Genomic DNA, 20,575 nt, shown 5'->3' with positions numbered 1-20,575 from the left:
AAAGGAGAATCCCGCCCATTATAAGTATATATCATAAAAATATTGTGAGGTCATATTCCTCTGACAATCAGTAACTTAATTCTCATTTTTTGTGAAGACAGATGCAAAATATTCATTAAGTACATTAGTCTTGCCATCTGCATTCACCAGAGAATTTTCTTTATTATTCCTAATCAGCCATACCAAATCCTTTAACTATCCTTTTATTTTTTTATATGTTATTAAATGATTTGAGGGTTGCTTTATGTTACCCACTAATCTTTTCTCAGACTGTCTGCCTTTCCTAAATAGTCACATTAAGTTACGGAACTTGAGTATTGCTGAAAAAAGAGACATGCTGTCGAAGCTTTACAAGGACTCATCAGGATAAACATGAGAATGCCAAATTTAAAAGGGAGCAACAATTGATACACCATGAGAAAAATGGTGCTTATTGGTTGGCAAGTTGATATTGATTGGTCAAAACATTGCCCTAGAGAATACAGCAGAGAACTACTGTTCCCCACACCTTTGTTTAATTCAAAAAAGGTGCAATGCCTGGGTATGTTCCTTTTGCCTGCAGAAGATAGGTCCCTGCTTATGAATATAAAAATAGGAGGGCAGCATGTTGGTGCAGTGGTTAGCATTGCTGCCTCACTGCGCCGAGGTCCCGGGTTTGACCCCGGCTCTGAGTCACTGCCTGTGTGGAGTTTGCACATTCTCTCCGTGTTTGTGTGGGTTTCGCCCCCACAACCCAAAGATGTGCTGGGTAGGTGGATTGGTCACGCTAAATTGCCCCTTAATTGGAAAAAATGAATTGGCTACTCTAAGTTTATTTTAAAAAATTAAAAATGAATATAAAAATAGCTTCCAGCAAGTGTAATTGAGCCACATTGCAAGCTCGATTCATAATTTAAATTGGTTGTCAGTGCAATTCTTAGCACACAAATGCTGTCCAATTGTTGGATCATATCTGAAGTTAGACATTATGTTCTGAATTTTGCAGGCATGGGCTGGCTGAGTATGATCAGTGCTCTTCTTATTGCAAACAGCCGAAGGGATGTGCTGTTTGATATGATCCGCCGCTGCCAGTCATTGGCATGTGCAATCTACACCGCATTGGCACTGAAATTCATATACCAGTACTCATTTGGCAATAAGCAACATGTCTTTTTGGCCTGACAGCAGCATCCTGTTAGTGGAAAATACCACTCATGTTGCTGCTGCATTATAGGAGTGTGAAACAGTTAGCTTCATCTGGGCAGCAGGGTAGCATGGTGGTTAGCATAAATGCTTCACAGCTCTAGGGTCCCAGGTTCGATTCCCGGCTGGGTCACTGTCTGTGCGGAGTCTGCACGTCCTCCCCCTGTGTGCGTGGGTTTCCTCCGGTTTCCTCCCACAGTCCAAAGATGTGCGGGTTAGGTGGATTGGCCATGATAAATTGCCCGTAGTGTCCTAATAAATGTAAGGTTAAGGGGGGGGTTGTTGGGTTACGGGTATAGGGTGGATATGTGGGTTTGAGTAGGGTGATCATGGCTCGGCACAACATTGAGGGCCGAAGGGCCTGTACTGTTCTATGTTCTATCTGTTGCTGAGATTTTTGAGAGATCTTGGGCTGGATTCTCCATCGGTGGGATCCTACATGTTGCCGGCAGTGCACTCACGCCCACGGATTTCGCCAAGGCATGGGGGTTGCCCACAATGGGAAACCCCATTGGCCGGCTGCCAGGATGGAGAATCCCGCTGCCGGAGGGGGCGCGCTGCGTCACAAAACGGATGCAGCGGAATGGACGATCCCGCCCCTTTTCTTTACAGAGTAATCTGAGGTGGACTGGGCACTGTTCAGGTCTGAAAGTTACAGCCTTCAGCCCAGCTGCGAGTATGTGCAGGACACAGTGATCAATGATCTAATCAGGTTAGCTATAATACTGCAGGATAGTTTTGGTGCATGCTGTTTCGGTGTGAGTAAGTAGCTGAGGCCTTATTTGCAAGATTGCCAGGAAATCAAATCTTACAGTGTGTGGAACTGTAAGAATCCCAACATGTATATTCACCAGTGAAGATGGTTTGTGGTGGATAGTAGTAAAGCTATTTCTCAACTAGCATATTGAGGAAAGGCAGTTCATTAGGCTGAGGAAAGTCACTTCATTATTCTGCCAGGTTTATGACTGGATTTGAATCTCTATTTTTTTTTAATCATCCAGAGAACTTGAGCTTTGGATGCTTTATATTTCCCCCTGACGGAAATACGTTTGGTTTGTACCCAAAGAATCTTGGTCTTGAAGTCCTGCATTGCTCATTTACTGTCTTCCTGGCCAGTCTTTGTTCCCAGTCCACCGATGCTGAATTCCTTATCAAATCACTGGAATTGGCATCCTTCCAGTTCAGTATTTTCATCTTTGATTTTTCTTCATCCCTTTCCATAACGTAACATAAGAACATGAGAAATGAGAGCCGGAGAAGACCATATGGCCTGTCGAAAATACTCCGCCATTCGATATGGCCATGGCTGATCCTTGGCTCCAACTGCATATTCTTGCCCACTCTCCATATCCTTTGATTCCCTGAGAGCAAAAATCTTTTGACCCTAGTTTTACAATATTAAGTACTGAAGCATCCACAACAAGCTGGAGCAGAGAATGCCAAAGATTCTCAACACTTTGAGAGAAGATATTCCTCTTCATCTCAGTCCTAAATGATTGGCGTCTTATCCTAAACTGTTTCCCCTTGTTCTAGATTCCATAGCCAGGGAAACAATATCTTAATGCCCCCCCCCTTCCAACCCTTTCATAATCTTGATTGGTTCAATGAGATCTTCTCTCATTCTGCTAAATTCCATGCAAACATGCAAATTAGAAACAGAAGCAGGCCATCCTGCCCCTCGAGCTCGCTTCACCTTTCAATTAAATCAAGGCTGATTTGTTTGTGTTTCGAATTCTACATTCCCCTCTACCCCAATAACCTTTGATTTCCTTGCCTAACAAGATCTTTCTACATCTGTCTCAAAAATAATCAGTGGATCCGCCTTCTGAGACAGGGTGTTCCAGAGCGGCATGACCCTCTGATAGAAAAAGTTCTCCCTGGGCGCGATTCAGCTGGCTTTAAACTAACTTCCGTTTTCTTTGGCCTTGAGGACATTCTCTTCACTGAAGCTGCGCTAGGAAAGGCCCCTCACAGATCTGGGAGCCATTTTGGAAGGCTGCTCGATCTTCCCCACACCCCACACCTTTCAATCTGGCAGTGCCAAGGTTCCAGGCTGCTAGAGGGAGAGCAAAGTGCCGCCCTGCCCTGTCCTCAACCACCTGGGGTATTCCAATGGCCTGGGAGATCCCCCCCTCTAGAAGCCGATTCGCCTGGTCCTCGTTTGTTTGGACCAGTACTAAATGGCGCCCTGGCGAGGTCCAACAGGTCCGACTTATTTAAGTATGTTAATCTGGATCATGCCCAGTGAGATATCAATGGAATCTCTCAAGACGTTTTGAGTGTCTGAGAGGCCAATCGTGAGATTCAACAACCTCGTCCCAACACCAAGTTGGGCACATCGAGGCCGCTGAATCGCGCCTCCTATCTCTGTCCTAAAAGGGAAACCCCTCATTTTAAAACAGTGCCCCCTAGTTCTAGACTCACCCACAAGAGGAAACATCCTTTCCATGTTTACCTTGTCATTCCCGTTCAGGATCTTATATATTTTAATCAAGTCACCCTCATTCTTGTAAGCTCCAGAGGCAACAAGCCCAGTCTGTCCAACCTTTCGTAATAAGACAACCTGTCCATTTCAGGTATCAATCTAGTAAACCTCCTCTGAACCACACCCAACGCATTTACATCCTTCCTTAAGTAATGAGACCAAACCTACATATTTTATTCAAGACAAGTACTTACCAACGCCCTGTACAACTGAAGCACAATATCCTTACCTCTGTTGAATTCCTCTTGTAATAAAAGATAGCATTCCATCAATCTTCTTAATTACTTGCTGTACCTGCGTACTAACATTTGTGGCTCATGCACTAGAAAACTAATATCCTTCTGTGCCTCAGAATTCTGTACTCGTTCTCTAATTAACTAATACTCTACTTATTTATTTTTGACATTTTCCCACATTGTACTCCATCTGCCAGATTTTTGTCCACTCATTCAACTTATATATATCCATCTGCAATCTCCTTATGTTCTCTTCACAACATACTCTCCAACCTATCTTTGTGTCATCCACAAATTTAGCTACCATGCCTCCATTCTCCTCATCTAGGTCATTGATATAAATTGTAAACATTTTTGCCCTAACACAGACACCTGTGGAGCTCCACTTGTTACATTCTGCCAATCAAAAAGACACATTTTTACATACTCTCTTTTTCTGCCCGCCAGCCAATCTTCTATCTTTGCCAATATGTTACCCCAGGCCAACACCAAGAGCTTTTATTTTGCACAGTAACTTTTGATGTGGCACCTTACTAAATGCCTTCTGAAAATCCAAGTACAGTGGGGTGGATTCTCCGTTTGAGAGACACAGTGCTGTCACCGAGACTGAATGGCAAATGTTCCACAGCCCTGGTGCAACTGCCAGAGCCATTCAGAACATGCTAATGGGCCAGCACTCATGCCCGTGGATCTAGTGCAATTCCAACGCATGCAGGCGTGTGATTCGCTGGGGTCGGAAACAGCACTCAATAGCCTGACAAGCTGCAGTTGCATATAAGCACCCCACTCCCCACACATTGCCAAACCAGCCGAGAAGATGGCACCACAGAGAGCAGCCCCGAGATTCGCAGATGCAGACCTTGAGATATTGCTGAATGCCGTGGAGGAGAGGCGGGATACCCTGTTCCCCAGAGTGGGAACACCTACCAACATCAACTGGGCCTGGGCACACGTGGCAGAGGCCGTGAGCACTCCACCCTGCACCACATGTCAACTCCCATACCATCCGTTATGGCCAGGCGCCCTGCACACCCAGGCCATTAGCTGCAGACCGCTGTGCTGCCTGTGTCAAGTGTCTCACACTGTGAATTATCTGTTCACCCAGGAGAAGGTAGCCCACAACTGCAGGAAGCGGGAGAAGACCAGAGGGGCCTACCAGACATGTGGTCACTCACCGTGGTGGAACAGAGAGCGATGGACTTGGTAGGCGAGGTAGGAGAGCAGGCAGTCGGCATGGGACAACCAAGTAGCCCCCAATGAGTTGCAATGATCCTATGGCACATGAGTCACCCCTCACCCCACAACATGCCTACCTGCGATCTCACCATGCGTCTTGTCTTGTGTCTTGCAGGATCACCTCCTGACGAGATGGGAGGCTGGTGTCCCTTGCACCCCACTGCAGCCCCGCGAGTCACCTGGTGAAAAGTCGAGACTGTCCGGGGTCCCTCGCCATCCTGTCGCAGCCCCACAACACCACGGAGCACATGTCCGGGGACGATCCCAACTTTTCATCACTGCTGTCACTAACACTCTCCACCATCCCAGAGACACTCACCTCGGTTTGACACTTTAGTGAAGAGAGTCCTGAGGCCGTATCTGGTGCAGACAACACAAATGCAGCGGTGCACCAAATGGATGTAGGAACCCCTGAGGGGGTGTATGGTTGGAGGGCGGTCTGACCCCAGGACCTCAGGTCTAGTTCTGGAAAGGGCAGTCCATTTAATGTTGGAGAGGCAGGCGCAGAGCTGGGGACCACATGAGGGGGTGTCAGCAACCATCCAGCGCCTGCCAGTGCAGTTGGAAGAGTCCAACTGCCTGCAAGAGTATGAGGCAGTGCCAACAATGTATATCACCCATGCCAACACCGCATGGGCGGTGTCCGCGGTGGGGGCCTTGGGTGTGAGGGTTACATCCACTGGTCAGGATGTCCAAGGCCTGGGCAGTCTATGTGAATGGTGGCTGATGCGCAGGTCATTGCAGCCAGGCCACATGGGCATTGTGGTGGCGCTCCAGAACATGGCCCAATCACAACGAGCCATGGCTGCAAGCATCGAGAGCATTGGTCGGGCGCTGGCTGACCTGAATCAGACACAGAGGGAGCTAGCACAGTCATTGAGTGATGTGGCAGTCGCAGATGGGCATGGTACAGTCTCATAGGGATGTGGCACAGTCCCAGACGAATGTGGCACAGTCCCAGTGCTCCATGGTTGAGAGCATTAAGACTCCTAGTTGAGATGAGAGCGGGCCTCCAGGACTGGTTGCGCTAGGTGATGGCAGAGCCCCCGGAGCTCGATCCAATCACACCCCGGTCTTAAGGAGTAGCCTAGGGGCATCAGCCAACCCAAAGGAAGAGGAGGTAATGGGGCTTGTGCCAGTGACGCCTGAAGGTGGGGGGGTTGGGGAGGGGGGGGGGGCAGCGACTCTGAATCCTTCCCACTGTCCCAGGCACTCCTATAGGCAGTGGGTAGAACAGAGTGGCACCACGCCACCTGTGACACCCAGAAGACACCATGCAGGCCCGCTCGCTCCAGAGAACAGCTGCTAAATGGGATCCAGGTCACAGTGTGGGAGACTCAGCAGGCTGCCTCCACTTGTGATGCAATGCCTGGAGACCCACCTAGACGAAGCATTAGGACACGTAAGGTTAGAAAGGTCGGCACCAGTTAAGTTGGCACAGGTGCAGCACATAGGATAGTGTTAGGGACCAGCGCACAGTTATTGTACATAGCACTGTCACAAATAAATACCTGTTCACCGATGCTCCGAACTGCCTCGAAGGGTGTAAGGGATGGACTGGGATGGGTGCAGAGGTTGTGCCAGGTGTTGGTGGGGTGGGCCGGTGATGTGGATGTTGGAGGATGGCATGTGCCAGGGCTCCCAGGGCAGTTATTGTAACAGATCAATCTTCTCGGATTCCGATTAGATTTCCACTTAGTAGTGTGGCCAGTAATATTTACAGGTAAGCCCTGGCATTTTAACCTTCATATTAATCTAACCATTTTCCAATGGACCATACAGCCTATAGCTGGGTTTAATTCTAAAATAATCAAATATAGATAGATTTTTAAGGATTTTAACTGCATGATGTAATCGCTTGATTCATTTATTCACTTTCAGAGATCACATATTTACAGTTTAATACCATGTCCTTATAAATGTGGCCAATAGAAATGGAGCGGATAGCATTTTCTCTGCCCCATTGCCTGTTGTCTGACAAATGGAATGTCATGCTATATTTTAATTATTCCTTTTAGCAAATCTGCTCACCAAGCTATATTCCTTCGATTACTTGACCCAGGTTTTATGAGAACAACAGAGCTTCATTGTGTTGGAAGTACCCTTCTGTTTGAAAAAGGTTTATGCTCCATTTAACTAGCTGGTTAATGCATTGCTGGAATAATTGCACCATTATAGTGGTATGATGCAAACTATTCCAAAAATTGTGAAGTCAACAAGAAATAAATTAAGCTATCTTTGCAAAAAAAATGTATTTGTTTAATGCTACATTGAGGTATTTTTTTAACCACGCAGGAAGAGGTCAACAACAGATATATTTCTCTTGAAAAAAAGAAAGAATGGCAGCAGTTTAAGGTAAATATGCGTAAAATAGGATGGGCTGGATTCACCGTTCTTGAGGCTAAGCATCAATGCTGGCATGGGAACTGTGCAAAATCGGCACTGAACCCTCACCGGTTCTGGGACCTGGGTCCGGTGAGGTGCCAGCAGCTGCGCCGGGTAAAACTCAGGGCTCCCACGACAAAAACGGATGGAGAATGGCTGGGTCCATGGCCGTGCATGTGCACGGCGATGACCTGCAGCTATTACGCCGTAAAACATAGCGCCGGCCATGTGCGTCACCAACCTGCCAAATACTTCCCCCTTGACCACACCGTAGCCACTCCCTACAGTTGCCTGGCCCTTGCGAAAGCCTCCCCTCAACCAGCAGCACGGCCCCCGACCGACTGTGGCCGCCACTCCGGGTTCCCGACAGCTGAGACCCCCACGTCCCCGCGCGGTTGGGAACTCGGCCCAGCGGAGCATCGAGGATAAGGCCTTCAGGTGACGCGCCAATGCCGTTCCAACAGTGTGCGATGCACAACACCAATGACGCCATTTCAGAGGGGGCAGAGAATAGATAACCAGCGTCAAACCACCCTTGAATTGGATGTCGGGAGGGATTCTCCGCCTGATAGCCGATTACAATATTGGCGACGGTGAATCCCGCCCAATGATCACGTCACCTATTGAGCAAGGACAGATCCTCACAGCTTCAGTTTATGAGATGCCTACTTAGTGTGACTGTGTCCCCTTGTTCTCAAGAAAAAAAATTGCAGGATACGGGGTCGACTATTTTGGACTGATATGAGGAAAATTATCTTCACTCTAGCAAGGCTGTGGAGGCTAAGTCACTGACTATATTCAAGAAAGAAATAGATAATTGTTTTAGATTTTAATGTCATCAAGGAGTATGCGGCGAAAGTGAGGATATGGCATTTAGATAGAGGATCAACCATAATCATACTGAATGGTGGAGCACGCTCAAAGGGCCAATGACCTACTCCTGCTCCTAGTTTCTATGTTTGAGCTGCTCAGTTTCATAACTCTCCTGATTCCTTTATTCAACATTGATATGAAAATTCTAGATAAAATGGCAATGCTCACAATGTAAGATGCAGCCGATGGTAAAAATCCAGCAAGGATGACAATCCATTTTTCGGAAATAAGATTAAGCAATACTAAAGCTGGGTTTTATGAGCTTGCTGACCAGATACAGAGCAAACTTTCTCTACTCTGTTCCAACAAGGCCTGGATTTTCTTTGATTTGCTTTAATTTATTATTGTCACATGTATTAGTATACAGTGAAAAGTATTGTTTCTTGCATGCTGTACAATCAATGCATACCGTGCATAGGGAAGGAAGGAGAGACTGCAGAATATAATGTTACAGATATAGCAAGGTGTAGAGAAAAGATCAACTTAATACGGGGTAGGTCCATTCAAAAGTCTGATGGCAGCGGGGAAGAAGCTGTTCTTGAGTCGGTTGGTACGTGACCTCAAACTTTGGTATCTTTTTCCTGACGGAAGAAGGTGGAAGAGAGTATGTCCGGGGTGCGTGGGGTCCTTAATTATGCTGGCTGCCTTTCCGAGGCAGCGGGAATTGTAGACAGAGTCAATGGATGGGAGGGTGATTTGTGTGATGGATTGGGCTACATTCATGACCTTTTGTAATTTCCTGCAGTCTTGGGCAGAGCACAATCCATACCAAGCTGTGATACAGCCAGAAAGAATGCTTTCAATGGTGCATCTGTAGAAGTTGGTGAGAGTCGTAGATGACATGCCAAATTTCCTTAGTCTTCTGAGAAAGTAAAGTCGTTGGTGGGCTTTCTTAACTATAGTGTCGGCATGGGGAGACCAGGACAGGTTGTTGGTGATCGAGACACCTAAAAACTTGAAGCTCTCGACCATTTCTACTTCTTCCCATTGATGTAAACAGGGGCATGTTCTCCACTACGCTTCCTGAAGTCGATGACAATCTCCTCCGTTTTGTTGACATTGAGGGAGAGATTATTGTCATCACACCAGTTCACCAGATTCTCTATCTCATTCCTGTACTCTGTCTCGTCGTTGTTTGAAGTCCGACCCACTACTGTGGTGTCATCAGCAAATTTGAAAATCGAGTTGATGGGGAATTTGGCCACACAGTCATAGGTGTATAGGAGTATTGTAGGGGGTTGAGGACACAGCCTTGTGGGGCACCAGTGTTGAGGATGATTGTGGAGGAGGTGGTGTTGCCTATCTTTACTGATTGTGGACTGTGGGTTAGAAAGTTCAGGATCCAGTCGCAGAGGGAGGAGCCGAGGCCAAGGCCACAGAGTTTGGAGATGAGTTTTGTAAGAATGATAGTGTTGAAGGCTGAGCTGTAGTCGATAAATAGGAATCCATAACATGATTGCCATAACTTTGGTTATCTACATTATTTTTTTTAAATATTTTTTATTCTCCTTTTTCACATTTTCTCCCAAATTTACACTCACAATAAACAATAATCAATAACAAATGTAATGTTAATCCCCATATTAATAACAACGATCCCATCCTCCCACCAAACCCCAGAAATTAGCCCGCATGTCACCATAAAAAATGACAAAAAGGACTCATAGTCACCATTGACACAGACAGTCCCCCCTCCCCCCAACTCTCCCATCTCCCCACACTCCCCCAATGTTCGATGTAATCCAATTCTCGTAAGTGCATAATGAATAACACCCATGAATTGTAGAATCCCTCCATCCTTCCCCTCAGTTCAAATTTGACCTTTTCAAGAGTCATGAATTCCAGCAGGTCCCCCCGCCACGCCAGGGCACAGGGTGGAGAGGTTGATCTCCATGCTAACAGGATCCGCCTTCGGGCGATTAACGAGGCGAAGGCTACAACATCTGCCTCCGCACTCGTTTCCAACCCCGGTTGATCTGTCACCTCGAATATGGTCTCCCGAGGGCCCGGGTCCAGTTTCACGTGCACCACTTCAGTGATTATCCTAAACACCTCCTTCCAGTAATCCTCCAGCTCTGGACAGGATCCAAAACATATGAATGTGGTTTGCAGGCCCCACCCCCGTAATGTTCACACACAAACATCTTCTACCCCCTCAAAGAGCTGGCTCAGCGTCGCCCTTGTAATGTGCGCCCTGTACATCACCTTCAGCTGTATCAGCCCCAACCTCGCACACGAGGTGGAGGCGTTCACCCTCCAGAGCATCTCACACCAGAAACCATCCTCTATACCCTCTCTCAACTCTTCCTCCCACTTTACCTTGATCCCTTCTAGCGGCACCTTCTCCTCCTCCAAAATAGCCCCGTAAACCGCCGATACTCCAGCCCATACTTCGCTCCCAGCTCCTTCAATCCCGCAAAACGAGCCCTAAGAAATAAATCTTTTAGTGTCCTAATTCCTTTCTCCTCCCAACTCCAAAAATGTCCATCCCATTTCCCTGGCTCAAATCTATGGTTCCCCCGAATCGGCGTTTCCCTTGACCGTGCCCCCAACCCGAAATGCTGTTGAAACTGCCTCCAAATTCTCAACAAAGCTATTACTACCAGACTCCCTGACTATCTCTCTGGGGTCATCAGGAGCGGCGCTATCACGAGAGCTTTCAAACCTGACCCCCTACCAAACTCTCCTCCATTCTGACCCATTGAGAGTCAACTCCTCTGACCCAGCTCTGTACCTTCTCCACATTCGCTACATCACGTTCGGAAGACCCAAACCCCCTGCCTGCCTTCCTCTCTGTAGTAACACCTTTTTAATTCTGGCCACCTTCCCTCCCCTTATGAACGAGGTAATCATTCCTTCAATCTCTCTAAAAATGCTTTTGGCAGGAAAATTGGCAAGTATTGAAAAATAAACAGGAATCATGGCAGCACATTCATTTTAACTGCCTGTATCTGACCCGCCAGTAACAGACGGAGACTATTCCACCTTGCCAGATTAGCTTTCACCCTCCCCACCAAACTAGACATGTTGTACCTACGTAGGCCCCTCCCCCAATCTTGAGCAACCTGCACCCCCAGGCACCTAAAGTGAGTCCCTGCCTTACGGAATGGCAAAAGCCCCCATGCCCGCCCCCACCCCTGGCCGAGACACCACAAACTGTTCACTCTTGTCTAGATTTAATATGTACCCTGAGAAAGACCCAAACACCTGACATAGCTCCAGTATTCACCCTATTGACACACTTGGTTCCGACACGTATAATAACAAGTCATCGGCATAGAAGGACACCCTATGCTCTATTCCCCCAGCACTATCCCTTTCCATACCCCCGAACTTCTTACTGCGATGGCCAACGGCTCAATCGCGTTGGATTGGGGTGAGCACAGTAAGAAGTCTTACAACACCAGGTTAAAGTCCAACAGGTTTGTTTCAAACACAAGCTTTTGGAGTGCAGCTCCTTCCTCAGGTGAATGGAGAGGTATGTTCCAGAAACATTTATATAGACAAAGTCAGAGATGCCAGACAATGCTTGGAATGCGAGCATTTGCGGGTAATCAAATCATTACAGATCCAGAGATAGGGGTAACCACACGTTAAAGAGGTGTGAATTGTCTCAGGCCAGGACAGTTGGTAGGATTTTGCAAGTCCAGGCCAGATGGTGGGGAGGGGGGTGAATGTAAGCTTGGCCAATTCCACAAATCTGGGTCCAATTCCAAACCTACCCGGTCAAACTCTTTCTCGGCGTCCAATGCCACAACCACCTCTGTTTCCTTCCCTCCGCCGGTACCATAACCACGTTCAATACCCTCCTAATGTTCGAAAAGAGCTGCCTTCCTCTCACAAACCCCATCTGATCTTCACCTATCACCTTCGGGAGGCACTCCTCTAGCCTACCTGCCAGTACCTTCGCCAATATCTTTGCGTCCACGTTTAAAAGTGATACGACCCACACCCCGTTGGATCCTTATCTTTCTCAAGTAACAGGGAAATCGATGCCTGCCCCAAAGTTTGTGGTACCACTCCCTTCCCTATCGCCTCCACAAACATCCCCACCATCGGCGGTACCAGCTTATTTTTGAATTTTTTATAATATTCCACCGGAAACCCATCCTGCCCTGCCACCTTCCCCAACTGTGTCCCCCCAATCGCATCTTATATCTCCTGCTCCACTATCGCCCCCTCTAATTTAGCCCTGTCTCCCTCCCCTAACCTTGGGTACTCCAGCCGATCTAGAGATTCCTGCATCTCCCGGCCTCCCCCAGTTGACTTTGACCAGTACAACCTCTCATAGAATCCTTAAAGACCTTGTTAATCCAATTTGGAGCTACCACCAACTTCCCTGCCCTGTCCCCCAGCTGGACAATTTCCCTTGCCGCAGCCTCCCTACGGAGCTGACCCACCAACATACGGCCCATCTTCTCTCCATGCATGTCAACTGCCTCCCTTGCTCGCCTCAATTGGCGTACCGCCTTCCTGGCAGATAGTCGGTCAAAGCTCGCCTGGAGTTTCTCTTTTCCAACTGCGCTGCGTCCCCATCTTCTGCACACCACCTGTCTACCTCCAGCATCTCATCTATTACCCTCTGACGTTCCACCTCTCCTCTTTGTCTAGCCTAGCCTTGAACGACATCACCTCACCCCTCACCACCGCCTTTAAGCCTCCCAGACAACCGCCTTCGACACCTCACCTGTGCAGTTAAAACCTACATATTCCTGGATTACTTTTTCAATTTTGTCACAGAACCCTCGGTCCCCCAACAGTCCCACATCTAACTTCCTCCCTGGTCTCTGTACCATTCCCTTCTCCAGTACCATATCTGCCCAATGCGGAGCATGATCTGATATTGCAATTGCCGAGTACTCCGACCCTTTAACACCAGCCAGCAGCGCCTTCCCCACCATGAGAAAGTCAATTCTGGTGCACACCTTATGGACCGCTGAGAAAAATGAGTACTCCCGCTCCCTGGGGTGCAGAAAAATCCAAGGGTCCACCCTCCCATTTCCACCATTAGCCCAGCCAGCACCTTTGCCGCCCCTGACGGGACCATCGAGCGCGGCCGTGACCTATCCAATTTTGGCTACTGCACCAAGTCCCAGTCCCCCCACTATCAGATCGTGTGTCCAAGTCGGGGATGGCCCCACACATCTTCTTTGCAAATCCCACGTCGTCCCAATTGGGACCACATACACTTGCCAGCGCGACTAGCCTCCCCTCCAGCGCCCATGTCATAATCACATACTTACCCCCCTGATCTGCAACCACCTTCTCTATCTGGAACCGTACCCTTTTGCTGACCATTACTGCTACCCCTCGAGCTCTTCCGTCAAATCCAGAATGAAACACCTGGCTATCCCAGCCCTTTTTAAGTCTTGATCCTTCACCCTCAGCATTGCTACATTGGCCTTCAAACTTTTAAGATGCACAAGCACCCTTGACCTCTTGACTCGGCCTCCCAGCCCTCTCACGTCCAACGTCACTATTCTAACTGGGGGTCTCTCACCCCCCCCTCTTCTTATCACCATCATCATACCACTGGGCCCTGCCCCATGAACCTGACCCGTCCCTTTTCATTATTAACATTGAACCCCTCCCCCCCCAGAATCCCCCCCGCACTTTCCCTCAAAGAAATCTCACCCAGTATCAAACATCCCACCCCCCCACCCCCACTTGCTCGCCTCATAGGCCCATTGAAACCTGCTAACCAGGCTCCAATGTCCGCCGCCCTCTCACCTCACCTCCGTTCACTGGCCGACTGTAGTTGGCCCACGCGGGTAGTCCCCCACCCCCCCAAAAAGGCATACTATTCCCCCCCTCACCCAGTCCCAGAAGAAAAATAAAAACTATTTAACCCATGCAATTCAATGAAATAACATATAATCGTTGCAACAAAAAAAAAGGAGCAAAAATGCCAATCAAACCCAAAAAAAAACTTGAACTCTATAACAATAGTGGGCAGCACGGTAGCATTGTGGATAGCACAATCGCTTCACAGCTCCAGGGTCCCAGGTTCGATTCCGGCTTGGGTCACTGTCTGTGCGGAGTCTGCAAATCCTCCCCGTGTGTGCGTGGGTTTCCTCCGGGTGCTCCGGTTTCCTCCCACAGTCCAAAGATGTGCAGGTTAGGTGGATTGGCTATGATAAATTGCCCTTAGTGTCCAAAATTGCCCTTAGTGTTGGGTGGGGTTACTGGGTTATGGGGTTACTGGGTTATGGGGATAGGGTGGAGGTGTTAACCTTGGGTAGGGTGCTCAATCCAGGAGCCGGTGCAGACTCGATGGGCCGAATGGCCTCCTTCTGCACTGTAAATTCTATGTAATCACTAACAATGTGAATTCAAGTAAGTTACAATACAGATCAATGAAAAGAAAGTTACAACATTTATACATTTTCCAGCTTCCCAATCACAGTCCATGATCTCTCTTCCAGCTCCACTCCTCACTTCTCTCCCAAGCCTTCTGCCTTCATGAACGCCTCAGGCGACTCCACCGTTTCAAAATAAAAATCTTTGGTGTTGTACGTCACCCTCAGTTTTGCCGGGTATACCATACCAAATCACAGTCCCTTGTTGTACAGTACCGACTTCACTCGGCTGAACGCCCCTCATCTGTTTGTCAAGTCCTGGTAAATCCGAACTCCAGCACCATCCCACTGCACCGCCCGCTTCTGCTTCACCCAGTTTCACACCTTCTCCTCCACTTGGTATTTATGGAAGCAGATAATTACTGCTTTCGGCGGCTCAATTACTTTGGGTTTCGGCCTTAACGACCGATGAGCTCGGTCCAGTTCAATTCCCCCAGCCTCTTAGCAAAGTATTCAGTTGGCCTTGAGCCCTCTGCCCCTTCAGGCAAGCCCACAATTCTCAGATTTTGCAGCCTCGAGTGGTTCTCCAAGTCCTCGAACTTTGCTCGGAGTCCTCTGTTGACCTCCACCACCCTCTGTAGTTTGTCTCCCATCGAGGTGAGCTGGTCGCTGTGCTGCGACATGGCCTCCTCAAGTTCCTTTATCTTTTCACCCTGTTCTCTTACCTTGGCCGATGTCTTTGCCACATCCACCCTCACCGGGGCGATTGCCTCCTCCACCAATGATCTCAGTGTGACCGCCATCTCCCTCCTCAATGTCTCGATATGCCGCGCAAGCTGCTTCTCCAACTCCTCAGCCATCACCTCGGTCATCCCTTCCATTGTAAGTAGTGCTGCTCCACCACGCAGTCCAGCATCCGCCATCTTGTCAGCACGTTTACTCGTCCTCTCTTTTCGCGGTGAACCCGCGTTTCCTCCCTTCTTCACAGCCGTTTTTGGCATCTCTTAACCACTTAGTATTTTTTCTCCTCCTTTCTTCAATCTCGAGATAAATAAAGACAAAAGTAAATAAATAACATTAAAAAATTAAATTTAAAAAAATTATAATAAAAATAATTTTTTAAAGTTCAAAAATCAAAGTTCAAAAAATCTCTTCTCCTGGGACTGGACTTCAAACATCCCGAACATTCAATTTCAGCGGGGAGCCACCCAGTGTGCGCTGCTCCCTCTCTACATTCGTGCTGGATTCACGCCTCACCTCCTAACCCTAACCCTCACCACGCTCCTCTCCTGCCGCTTGCTTCGGGCTCGATGCCCCTCCTCCACCGGTCACGGGGTTCCCCACCGGCTCCAAACTGGCCTGACCCGGTGCCCGTCCCTCAGACCCCAACAGCCGAAGAAATCGCAACTGGCGAAACCACGGGGAAACCCCCGGAAAATGCTGAAATGCCGCCGACCGGCGGGAGCCTCTCTCCAGCGCGACCGCTCTGCTCATGTGCGCCACCGGAAGCCATCTACATTATTTTAATATTGATCACCCAGTCCCTCATGCTACCTTAAATGTCCCTGTACACAGCAACACCTAGGACAGGATTTTGTGTTTCATGCCTGGTCCCCAATGTCAACGCCAAGTGTTGGTTCCAAATCTGTGGAAGAGCGGGGAGACCCGTCTCCGGGACTCCTGTAATAGGGAGGAACCCCCCCCCCCCCCCCACCCCCACCACCACCACAGAGACCCCAGGGGGACATTCCCAGGGATCCCCTGCCAAAAGGACCCCACTCCACAGATTCCCCTTCACGCCCACAGGGAACCCCAACTAGAGGGATTCCCCCCAGGGACCCCTACCAAAAGGAAAACACCACAGTGACCTCCTAACTAGAGGGACACTCACATGGACCCCCTCCCCACAAAAGCGACCTTCTCTGGATGCTAGAGAGCAGTCCAGACAGGAGCAGTGAGAAGCATTATAGCTCTAAAATTTACCTTCCAGTTCCATGTATCCATTCCTCGAAGGAGAGCAGCTGTGCCTGCATCTGATTCCCACATATCCACGAGCTGCAAGCCATTCATAGCTTTCGAGTAGTCGTCTGTGATTGACAAAAAACAAATTCAGTTTTGATTTATTCATATCCCATCCTACTTCAATGGCCTAACTGGTAAAACCCCAATCTTTGTAAACATTGACCACATCAAAGAGAGGTAAGTGCATTGAAATGACATGCTTGAGTGATTGGAATGCAATTAGTGCTTGGAATGCACTCTTTGGGACTCAGGTCTCCTTCATCCACCCCTCCCAGAAGCCCCCGTGCCCCACAGACATGGGGAACCCCGCCACACCCGTGGCTCCCATCCCCCAGGGAAATCCCCCCCCCCATTGGGCCTCCACATTGGGAGCCCCCTGTTCCTGGCAGGGAGAGGTGCCAGGAGCAGTGCCTGGGCACTGCCAAGGTACTGCCTAGGCTTGACCCTTGCCCCCTGAGGGCTGTACCTGTCTTTGAATTCCTCGCCAGGTCCCTGTTTGATAAAAGCTGTTATGAAACCCTTGACGTTCTGTCGTGACGACAGAGAGAAAAACCCAAATGCAATGCGATAATGCAATGGGGAAGCCCATTAGTGTGATTAAAATGTCTGGCATTAGGGTTCCCGACATTTCATGGTGAGAGCCCATGAAGTCATTGATGGGTGGGTGGAGGGGGTTTGGGGACAATCAAAAGAGGAAATTCCAATGGCGTGAAAGCCGTTTTGGTATTCCAATTGGATTGTCCACCCTTGCTGTTATTCCCACCTGCCAATAATAGGGGCAGAAAATCCCCGCCTCCCCATGATTTCAAGTCTCTGGAGTGTGACTTGAAGGCACAACTTCTTACTCAGCAGGGAGACTGCTACTAGTGATTCAAGGCTCTTCTATTCGGGAGTGAACATTTTATTGAGTTTTTATTTAGTGAATTTGAACTTCATAAATATTCCTTTCAATTTGAAGAGAGCAATTGGGATTGGAAATTCAGATTCAAGTGTGTTGAGTCCTCGATCCCGTCTGAATTAGCTGACCGTAAACAGGGTGAAGGGAGGGTGGTTGTAATTGACACTACCATTCCTGAGTAATGATGGAGCAATAAAAAGAAAGAAGAAATGACAGAATTAATTGAAATCAGGATGTAACTATTTGGACATGAAATGTGTGACAAAAGATCTTCACATTTGGTAACAGTACCCTGACAGGTTAGATCATTTTAGCCCTGAAATGTGGCACTTGGCAAAGGGAAGGACACAATTGGGGACAGACATAACTCTGGATAGCTGTAATTAGGCAATAGCTCCACCCCTTTTCTGCTAAAATAAAGAATTACACTCAGGAGAAAAGGTACCTCTACTTGGCAGATGCCTAAAACAAGCCTCCGGTATCTAGGATATGCTAGTGACTGCCCTCCTCTGAATTCTTGAGCAGCTGAAGTGACCGCCAATGATAGGTAAATTGTGTAAAGTTTTTTTTCCAAAAGAAAACTCCTCCCTGTGAAGTCAGGACAAGTATGAGTGCTCCCTGGCTCTGCAGAAATTGTAATTGACCATCCCATCCCCATTGTGGCTTGATTCAGTCCCTCTCCCAGGACGTATAAAAGGGTGGTTGACATCACAGCAGTCCAATATTGATGTGCACTTTGTCAGTGAACTTTTTGGGGTAGTTGGTGACAGCAGGTGACCATATTTCTTCCTCCTCCTTCTGGTACCAGGATGCTGGTGACCCTGGACATCTATTGGTCCATGATTATAGTACTGCAGTGGTGTTTACATTGACATCTGCAGCATGACTGTCCAGAAAGCCCTCCCGCTCTTATCACCTGCCATCCTTCGTACTGGAAGGTTGACAAGCTTATAATCAACTTGTTTGGTCACATTATGAACTCATCTTTGATGACCCTCAAGTCCTGAAGTGGGAATTGAACCCAGAGCTCCAGCCCAGAAGTAGCTACCACTGTGCTACAAGACTTCCCTCAACCACACTTCACAATGCAATTGAAGTAGGTCCAAGATCTAGGCTGCGATCCAGCCAAATTGCAACAGAGCTTATTTAGCTGGATGTTTCCCAGCACTCGCTATCTAACGGGACTTTGTTACAATCCAGGGCCTCAGCGGGGAACGTCCTGCCGATGTCGCACTTAGTCCAGTTCCTGCACTGAGGAGCTCTGCTTGCAGAACTACTCGGTGCAGGATGAGATCGGAAATGGCAACACAATCTCTCAAAACCCCCCGTCACAACCACCTGACACTCCCCCAAAGTCCCGATTTACATATAAGGGGGTCCTCCGTCACCCCACCCACAGTGCACCTTATGTGGGCAAGGCACCCCCGGGCCCAATACCTGGCACGGGAAAAATGCCAGCCACTGCCAGATAAAAGTGCTGCCTGGGCAGCTTGGCAGTGCCAGGTTGGCACTGAGGTGGCAGTCTGTCCAGAGGGCAACCAGCTGGGGGCCTCCAATCCCCTGGGAGATCCCACCAAGTACTGTTCCATCTGGTCCCCGTTAGTGCGCTGCATTTTAGAGTGAGACTAGGGATGGAATTCTCCATTTCCCGACGTTGATATTGTAATCAGTGATTGGACGGAGAATCGATTCCGACGCCGGAATCGGGGCCTGTACCGGTTTGATGCTGTTTTGCGAGTCTCCTCCTCTTCGAAAATGACATCATGGTGACGTGCACCTTTTTGGGCGCAATGCAGCCAGTAGATCACGCCACTACTTTCAATTGGGCTTCCACCTTACCTGTTTTGCTGCCCCAAATTCAAAACACAGCTGATTACCTAGAATATCTAATGTTTGATAATGAAGGGTGTTGATTAATTTTTCTGTCAATTTTTCCAACAGCAAACAGTGATAAACCAAACAATATCTTACAAAGGAATAAGGCCTGGCTTTGGAAAATGGAAACATGACTGGAATAAAAAAGATCGGCCAAAAGGAAAAGCCACTCAGTCGTTTTGAGAATAATATTGGAGTGTAAAGGTTGGAACAGGGTGGACCTTAATCATCTAATTACCACTAAGCATCTGGAGGTCATTTCCTATCCACTTCAGCAAAAAAAACTCTTCTTCCTGTAGAACCAAAAGCAGAGGCCTTGAAAACTGCACTTTACTCCAATCATTTCCTGTGGTATGAACTGCTGTGACGGTGGATGATTCATAAAAACAATGCATGTGATTTTTCATAATTATCTTCCCTAATCCCACTCTTATTTTCATATTCTGAGCATAAAATAACGATGATGGATATTCAATTAACACTTTCTCCCCTGGAGTAAAATAAACCTTGAGTGAAAGGCAGATGCTCAAGGAAATGGCAAAACTAGACTTCTTCACTTTACCATTTAACAAAGATACAAATTTCAAAAGATATTCAGTACTGAAAAGGGTTGCTGAGTTATCTTCTATTTAGAATGTTTACTTTCACAATTGGAACAGCATGACCTCTGGTGAAGTCATTGGCAATAAATTAATCTCCCAACATAGTGTTACAACAACTGCAAGCACACAAACCAAATTGTCACTCTACTAAAAACAGGGCAGCACGGTACCACAGTGGTTAGCACAGTTGCTTCGCAGCTCCAGGGTCCCAGGTTCGATTCCCGGTTTGGGTCACTATCTGTGCGAAGTCTGCACGCTCTCCCCATGTCTGCGTGGGTTTCCTCCGGGTGCTCCGGTTTCCTCCCACAGTCCAGAAATGTGCAGGGCAGGTGGATTGGCCATGCTAAATTGCCCTTAGTGTCCAAAAATATTAGTAGGGTTATTGGGTTACGCGGATAGGGTGGAAGCATGGGCTAAAGTAGAGTGCTCTTTCCAAGGGCCAGTGCCCTTTATTGCCGCTGTGAAGCAACAGTGCTACCGTG

The 20,575-nt window shown here is 48.1% G+C and overlaps 1 protein-coding gene across 1 annotated transcript in view; it reads left to right on the top strand.

Moving 5' to 3' along the window:
• cnbd1 (cyclic nucleotide binding domain containing 1) overlaps nt 1-20,034 on the top strand; it is a 275,196-nt gene extending 255,162 nt beyond the window's left edge. The window contains exons 12-13 of the mRNA XM_038810468.1: nt 7,435-7,494; nt 19,558-20,034. Coding sequence (XP_038666396.1) covers nt 7,435-7,494; nt 19,558-19,674 — 177 coding nt within the window. The 3' untranslated portion in view covers nt 19,675-20,034. The remainder of the gene's footprint in view (nt 1-7,434; nt 7,495-19,557) is intronic.
• Nucleotides 20,035-20,575: the final 541 nt, after the last annotated feature.

The sequence above is a fragment of the Scyliorhinus canicula genome, chromosome 10, assembly GCF_902713615.1.
Source record: "Scyliorhinus canicula chromosome 10, sScyCan1.1, whole genome shotgun sequence".
In the NCBI taxonomy this organism is placed as follows: Eukaryota; Metazoa; Chordata; class Chondrichthyes; order Carcharhiniformes; family Scyliorhinidae; genus Scyliorhinus; species Scyliorhinus canicula.
Note: the sequence above shows the minus strand (reverse complement) of the source record. Positions and strands in the feature narration are given on the sequence as shown.